This window comes from Centruroides sculpturatus, unplaced genomic scaffold, assembly GCF_000671375.1.
Source record: "Centruroides sculpturatus isolate CEXI.00-Female unplaced genomic scaffold, Cexi_2.0 scaffold1481, whole genome shotgun sequence".
Lineage (NCBI taxonomy): Eukaryota > Metazoa > Arthropoda > Arachnida > Scorpiones > Buthidae > Centruroides > Centruroides sculpturatus.
The window spans coordinates 90,689-99,131 of record NW_019385724.1 but is presented as its reverse complement, the minus strand read 5'-3'; the positions used below and the strand labels follow the sequence as shown (position 1 = coordinate 99,131).

General features: G+C 36.6%; 1 protein-coding gene across 6 annotated transcripts in view; it reads right to left on the bottom strand.

Annotated features, from left to right (window-relative positions):
- Positions 1-1,366, bottom strand: part of LOC111641547 (heterogeneous nuclear ribonucleoprotein M-like) — a 44,501-nt gene extending 43,135 nt beyond the window's left edge. For all 6 annotated transcript variants that reach the window (XM_023387720.1, XM_023387723.1, XM_023387725.1 and 3 more), the window contains exon 1: positions 1,219-1,366. In XM_023387720.1, coding sequence (XP_023243488.1) covers positions 1,219-1,265 — 47 coding nt within the window. In that variant the 5' untranslated portion in view covers positions 1,266-1,366. The remainder of the gene's footprint in view (positions 1-1,218) is intronic.
- Positions 1,367-8,443: the final 7,077 nt, after the last annotated feature.

Below are 8,443 nucleotides of genomic sequence, written 5' to 3'. Positions count from 1 at the left end.
TGCCACAAATAAGCTATATATTGATTATTGACCATTTGTGACATGCTATAACGAGCAAAAATTTAAAAAAACTAATAGGTAGGTTTAAAATTAATAAATACAAATGTATTCTGGCAGTGAATGAGTTAATTATGCTTTCTATTTGCAAAATTCCTCAACCTTAACACAAAATAAGAAAAAAAGTGAATTTTTAAGAAATTTGCGGGATTTCCCGGGATAAGAAAAATTTCCCGGGATATTTCCTGGGTTAAAAAAACAACCGGGATCCCGTTTCAGAAACCCTAATACATACAATAGCTGCGTTCACTAAAGTCAACAGTTGTAACTGAGCAAGTGTTTCAATTGGTAGCTGTTATGTAGTTACATCTGCCGAACGACATATGCGTCGGAACAAAAAGCAACCATCATCGGTCAGTTTCAGACAGCAATAGGTACCATAAACGAAAGATACTACTAAATGTTACATCAAAATACAAACACATTCAAAATGGCACTACTGTAGAGGACGTTCAGCAGAAAAATACTCAACAGCTCTGGAACTGCCGCGCATGCCGAACACAGCCAACGTATTTTTGTAAATCATAAGATCAAAAGATTTATGTCATTTCTTTCTGTATAAAAGTACAAAGTATACAGTGTGAACCTCCACGTATCCACCTATAACACGAACAGATGCTTCAAGAACTTTTAACCACAAATCAATCAATGTTCCTATTTTTATACATTAAAACCGTTACATAAATCTATATTTAAAAAAATTCAAACTTTTGAAAAATTTTATTAAAGTAAAAATTAAGAAAAAATAATACCATAAAAAAAATTTAGATATTTCATATAATTATTTTTTAACATATGAATTTACATTTAAATAAAGTTAATGTAATTATATATATCAAATAATTAAATTCGCATACAAAGATCTGATATGTCTTTTGTATATCAGAAAGCAAACAAATATACGTTAGGTTGATATTAGGCCTATAAATATATTAAGAATGTCAAAAAAGGAATTTATTAAGTAAAATGATTCAAAAAACTAATTCATTTTTATTAAAGTAACGTTTCAATTGTATAAATCAGTAAAAATTTTTGATAATCCGAAATATAATTAAGTTTCGTTGTTCGAGGATAAAACCACGCGAGGCTTAAGTCGTCATGTCAGAAAAAGTGACTTTATTTTAGTTACCCACAAAAATAAACAACGAAATATTGATTTACCTTGTTTCTCTTTTAATCTCTGGGCTCTGATTACCGTTTGTCTCCATTTTTCGTATAATTCAAACACAAAAAGATCCTCTTAACAAGAAATCAAGAACAATGGTTGACGAACTGACGTTAACCTTACAATGAGCTTTGACTAGTCGGGCGATCGATTAAAATTCCTAAAAATAGCCAAATCGCTACAAATAAAAATACTATTATATTTATTATAAAATTAAATTATTATTTATATATAAACAAATTTTAGTATAAATTTGTAAAACATTGAATAAAATATTTAATAATTAATTATTAAGAAATATAACCAGGACCGAGTGGTTAAAGTAACAGCCTACTGCTCAGGGACACAAGATCGAATCGGATGGGTCGAAAATTCCGAGAAATTCCCGAGGGTGGTCCGTTTGGATATGTCGGGCTCTGTCCTTCACTACCCAGTAGCACCATTGTGGGCCTGACCGAACCCATAATGGGCTTGTTAAAAAAAACCCTCTTAGTGCCCAATGGGCGGCAAGATAAAAAAACCCACTGGTCATGATGAAAGCCTAGATCCAATAGGACGGATGGCCGAGCGGTCAAGGTGACAGCCTACCGCTCTGGGGAACCCGGAATCGGGTCTGAACGAGTCGAAAAATCCCCAAGAATTTTTCGGGAGTGGTCCGTACCGGATATATCGTTTCCCGTCCCTCACCACTCGGCCGCCCTATTGTGGGCCTGGACAAACCCATAATTGGCCTGTTAAAAGAGCCTCTTAGTGCTCACAGGGCAGAAAGAGTTGTTTTTTTAAAAAAAAAAAAAAGCCTAGATCTAATATTAAAGAACTGCATAGTTTTACAGTTGAAACTAACGTTAAAATGCTTTAATTACTTTCAAAAAACCTATAAGAGCTATTCTTCCAGTTTTTATTTTTATATTTTTGACGTGAATACGTCTTTAAATTTGCTTTCGTAGTGGGAGGCAATTCAGAAAACTGATGATAACAAAATCGAGGGATACAGTTTGGCATTGCAGATACATATCTATCATCTACATCCAAAATTTAATTACACCACTCGATAGTTAAGGGATGAAAGAATTCATTACGTTGAGTGGGGACTGTGACGAATCGCGCGCGGCGGAGGGGAAAGCGCCGCCATTTTGAGGTCCTGCGTCACATACTCGGAGAAGCTATGATGCTCGTTTGAGTTTCAATTTACAGCTCTCGTCAATAATTATCGATTGCGTACACAAAACATTAGTTTGGAATAGTTATGGTGAATATATATGGTGTTATAGTTAAAAATTAAGAAAACTTAATGTGGTGATTTCTAGTAACCGTGAACAAATCAAAAGGCGAGATAAGATTAACAAGAACATTTATTAACTTGCATCCGATTTGGATCTTACACAAAAGACATCTGCTATCGTGAACAATTGACGAAAAAAAGTATACATTTATCAGACAATAGACAAATATTCAGTTTGTAAACAATTTACCTTTTGTATATACAGCTGACACTCGATTCAGAGCGGTCTTTCAATGACCGGACATAAAAAAATGAACAGATGACGCTTAACTAAAGCGCGGTTTACAAAACGAATATGATTAATCTTAACACTTAATACAATGTCAGCCTATATTCGTCGAAAAGCCAAATCAAAATATAGAAATCGTATACGGTTGGAAAGGGCTTCTCAAGAGCAATCCAGTGATAACCCATAAAACACCATATGATAGAGTAAAGCGGTGCCGGGGACGTTAACGTACACGTATTTACGTAAAACACATGGCCGTGTCACCGACACAGCCTCATTCCTTTTTTTTACCTCTTTTCGCCCTGTAAGCAGTAAGAGAACCTTTTCTTCCCATTCTTGTCGTGGATTCAACTAGACCAGGAGTCGCCAAAGGGATCGATATAACATTATTGAGGGGTCGATTATCAAGCTTAAGGATAAGTATCAAGCTTATCCGTCTCACTGATTGTTAGTTACAAAAATTATTATTAACAAATATACATTAAAAGAAATGTATTAAACTAAGTAGTAAGTACTTTGTTTTGCTTGTAACAAACTTTTTGGTGCGGGTCGACCTCACATCGACCCCCACCAAAAAGTTTAGCGACGATCAAAGGGGTCGACGATCAAAAAAATTTGGCGACCCTTGAACCCACAATGTGCATGGTTTGATGGCGAGGAATGAGCCCGAAATATTAAGGGAGGCCGCCCAGTAAAAATTACTGATGTGACGACCCGAACGAGGGTCGACTGAGGGGTCCGAATGAAAGGTATCGATCAGAAATTTAAAGAGCTCGTTTTCAGACGCGAATGGAAAGTATTAGATATCTCAATCGAACAATGGAAATTTTTGTGTAAATTAGTTAAACAATGGAAAGGAATAAAGTCGAGAAAAGGCGACGAGAGAGGAATCATATTCAGTCGCGACGCTGACCTCTTCCGCACCCTCCATCAGGTTTCGAATTGTCACCAGGTGACAGTGAGAGACCAATGGAGAGGTGACTGGGGGGAAACTCTATAAAACTGCGTTTTCAAAGACATAAAAAGGTTCTTGGTTCTTAGTTCAGAGTACTCCGCTCCTGGATTTTTCTGCAGTTCAACAACGAAAACTTGGGCGACGTTTCGGAAGAGGTTTTCACTATCCCGTACCGGCAAGTTTCGCCAAGTGTACCCTGCCGCAATCCCACGAACGAACTCCCCGTGTTCAAGGTACGAAGACCACTTAGCCACTGGTTGGTTTTTTTTACCGAAAGAGACTTCGAATCGAAGAATCTTCAGATGAAGTGCTACCCGTTATTTTTTTGGAGCGGATTCCCCTTCTAAGTATTAAGGTTCGTATATCTCCACTTTTCTGCCACCAACTACAACAAACGAAGGTATGTACAGTACAGTGCTATTTTATTAAACAACGTTTACATGTTTGTTGTTGTAATGATAGATAATGCGTTTTCCTACATTTTCATCAAAGAAAATTACTGTATATTACAAATAAAATCACAAAAATTTCGGAGACTAGAACGGATTAATTGCATTTGCATTAATTTCTATGGGAAAAATTGCTTCGGTTAACGAACAATTCAGTTAACGAACGGAGTCGCGGAACGGATTAAGTTCGTTAACCGGGGTTCCACTGTATTTATGAATATTGTATGAAAAATGTAATTGCTTTCTTGTTACATTTAAAGTAAGTAGCTATAGCATGAACATTATTTCTGAAATAGGTTTCATTCGCATATGTATAAATTAAAATGATAGTCATATATTTATATTCAAAGCTATTAGTTAGTGTTACTTTTCGCCATCTTCCTGGATCTTTTTGTGAGCCGACTCCATCGGAATTCAGACGGTCGGCTATTTCTTGCCACAATTTCTGTCGATCTTTTACGGTAAAGGAAGCATCTAACTTCCCTGACATTAATTTAGGGTTGTCTTCCATAAAATTAACCTTTCTTCGACATTTTAAAACAAAACTACTGTATTTCACTAGCGCGGAGGCATGGACAAGAAGAGCGTAAAACACAAGTCTCAAACTTATTTCAACCACCGCCCACTTTGAGATTAAAAAAAATCTAGTGCTCCCATATTTTTTAACTTACCTTTTTCATTACCATCTGTTGCAGTTATTGCAAATATAATGTTTAAACATGCATTATTATATGGATAGGATAGATAGGGTGTGACCCATATCCTACTTCTGAGATCAAAGAATGTTTCAATGAGAAAAAATAAAACTCATATTTAATCCCTTCTACTGCCCCCTGAAAGTCTAGCGCCCACAAGGGGGCGTTATCGCCCACTTCGAGAAAGGATGCCATAGTAAGAAAAGCGCACGCTTTTTTTTTATTTTTTTTTGAACGGTAGGCGTTCTGTGATATCCCGAGACCGCTCTGGCGATGTTTCAGGGCTTCCGTTTGGGCGCCGTGTCACGTGACCGGATTTGACGTAGGCGATTCTTACAGAGCTATATCTCGTGGAGGGTCGCGCATAGGGGTATGGTTCCTTTGACTTTTTTGTTCCTAAAGGGGGTTAGCCACCCCCGCATTCGATACTTGAATTGTGCCAATGCCCCGGGGTCCACCTTCGAGCGACGTTAGAAAAACATCTTCGATATTTAGAACTTTCGAACATTCAATTGTTAAAGAACTTTGTGTATAGTGTAAGTTATTTCCTGTTAAATTAAACGGATTTTTGTAAGATACTTGTCATCTGTGTTTCCTCTGCCACACCCAAACACGAACGACCCTAGATCATTCTGACGCGGGATTAACGATGCTCCCCTAAAAGTCAGCAAACTTGCACTGCTGTCCGAGAGGTGGGATTTTGAGTCGGCGAACTTACACGAGTTCAATAACGTTAACAGTACAATAAACAAAGCGGCCGGACGGCCGAGCGGTCAAGGTGGCAGCCTACCCCTCTGGGGGACCCGGGCTCGAATCCGAACGGATCGAAAAATCCCCAGGAATTTTTCGGGGGGTGGTCCGTCCGGATGTGTCGGGCTCCACCCCTCACCACCCGGCAGCCCCATTGAGGGTCTGGCCGAACCCATAATGGGATTGCAAAAAAGAGGTCCTCTTACCCACAGGGCGGAGAGTTAAAAAGTAAAAAGAAGTACGATAAACAAATAAGATTTGTAACTACTACCGAAACTGACAAATCCAGGCGATTGGCGCTGTTAGCCGTAACGGCATAATTTAAAACTAATGTTAACTAGACGCTTTTAGGCTACGGTTACTGTGGATACGAATACGTCCGAAATCCTCGTCAGAACAAGGTGGGTACACTGTGCGCGTTTTCTAATAGTCAGTACGTTTCTGCCTCCCAGCAAAATGGACGAACTTGATGAGTTTTATTTTCTTGAAAGTACTGTACGTTGAGTTATTGTTGATAGGAGGTGAAGTTATTGTTGATAGTCGTCGTCGAACGGTGCACTCTCGGTACGTAATCCTACAATTTTCTGCTTAATTCCCCAAAAATTATACGTGTTTTGGAAATGTTGAGTCTAGAATCGATTAATTTTATGGAAGAAAACCTTTCAAACAACCATAGTCTGTAAAGTGCATACGTGCCGGGCTGTGATTGACTCGTGTATTTAAGGACTCGTAGAACATGAATTTCATAAAACATGGAACGTATCTACCGTGTTATAGAGGAGGTCGACTGTATTTCAGAATGAGAGATATCTCTGTAGTGATAGTTTTTGTTTTTCATGTCCCACAAACACCTATTCTCGAACATAAGACTAATCAATTTATCAATATCCATGTTGAAGAAAACCAAAACACTCAAAATTCAACGTCAAAACGCACGAAAAAATCAAACTCGTTTGAACGCTGAATGGTTGTGACTACATTGTGCGTGTTCTGAATGCCCTTCGCTGCCAAAGTAAACACTCTCATTGGAAAACAGGTATTTGTTTGTTCGGACGAACTCGTCAGAACAAGATTTCGTTAGAATTCGCATCCACAGTAACCGTAGCCTTAGAAAGTTCAAATTTGAATATTTAAGCCTTTCTCGTTATCAGTGAAGTGCTGGAAAAACTTCCGGGTCGATAGGTGAAAGTTCACGGGGGTTTCCTATAGAACCATTTCAGTTTTTTCAACTCAAATTTATGCGAATTAAACTTTTAATAACAATTTTACTAAACGGCGTATTGAAAGCATTAGGTCGGTGGTCGTCGCCTAGTCCTGACCGTACCATACGTCATCATCTTGTCTTGATGTAATAACACATTCCAAGCAAAAACATCTGAAATGTAAAAAAAAATTGCGCCAAGTAAAAACTTACGACAATTTATACTAGTGGTCGCCAACCGGTAGTCCATGGACTACTGATGGTCCACGAGAAAATTGTGTCGGCCATGGAGAAATACGAATTTTGGTCAACTCAAGGTTACGCGAAGTATTACGAAAGAAATGCAAAATGTTTGGTTGCTTCTTCTCACTCATTGGGGTTTTTTACTCGAATTTAAAACCAAACATGAATTGACTGTTACTCCAATGAATAGTACAGTATTGTAAATAAAGCAATAAATAACGTTGTGAATGCGATTGTCGTTCTTCCTAGAAAAGTCAACAATCTATTAATATAAACTAATTTCAATAAAGCAGCAACAAACTTCACACTAATCTGTTTTAATTAAACAGGTGAATTTAATATCAATAAAGTAAAATAGAACTTTTATGATCATCATTCTATGTTTGTATCGTTTTAAAAAATTCATGATAGTGGTCCGCGGGATTCAAAATTGAGTTTAGTGGTCCACGAGGTCAGAAAGGTTGATGACCGCTGATTTAGACGATAAATTCCTTTCTTTGGTAAAGATAACCTTGGCGCTTGAAGCGAAATGTAAAAAACATTGATACAGGTAAAAATCTTGTGGGTATCGCTTCGAAATGCCAAGCTAGTCTTTAACAAAGAAAAACTCCCAAGAAAAAACTGTCATGTAAATTACCATAATCTTTTACTTGGCGCAATTTTTGTACATCAGATGTTTTTGTTTGGATCCTAATTATAGAAATAAAAGCATTAGTTTTTTGAGCTTCAATTTGAAATAAATGTAACCTATAAATACCCACTGTCATCCGTCTTTCCTTAATCTCGAGAATGAAGTTATAGATGAAAGAAGAGACCAGATATGGAAACCTCGGGGGCAGAAGGCCCTCGATTAAATATGAACTTCCGATGCAAACTGGAAATCATGTTATTTCAATTCAAAAATTTTCTCCTGAAAGTCTTAGATAGATGACTGGCACAACTCTATTGTTAAAGGAAAAGCATGATGTACTGTACAGTACTAATTTTAGGTGGAAAGCATATATTTTAAATTAAATAAATTAAAAATTGCAGCCTGGTATTGTGACGATGTATAAGGAGCAGTTTTTTATTCTTTTCTTTTTAGAGCGTTATTTTTAGATTTGTTTTATTTAGATTGGGAGCATGATGTACTGTACAGTACTACATTTTATATGTTTACATTTTCAAAAATTATGATTATTCTATGTTTATGATAAGAAAAAAAATTTAATAGTCTTTTAAGATTTTAAGTATGGAGTGAGATGCAATGAAAATTATATAAAACAATAATTAAGTCAGTTTTATGAGGAGATATCTACTATAATTAAGTATAAAATAATGAATTTAATATAATTTAGTTTTTAATAAATATAAAAATATGCGTATAAAAATTCCAGAATTATATCCAATAGTTGATTAAAATTTATTCGGATTTTTT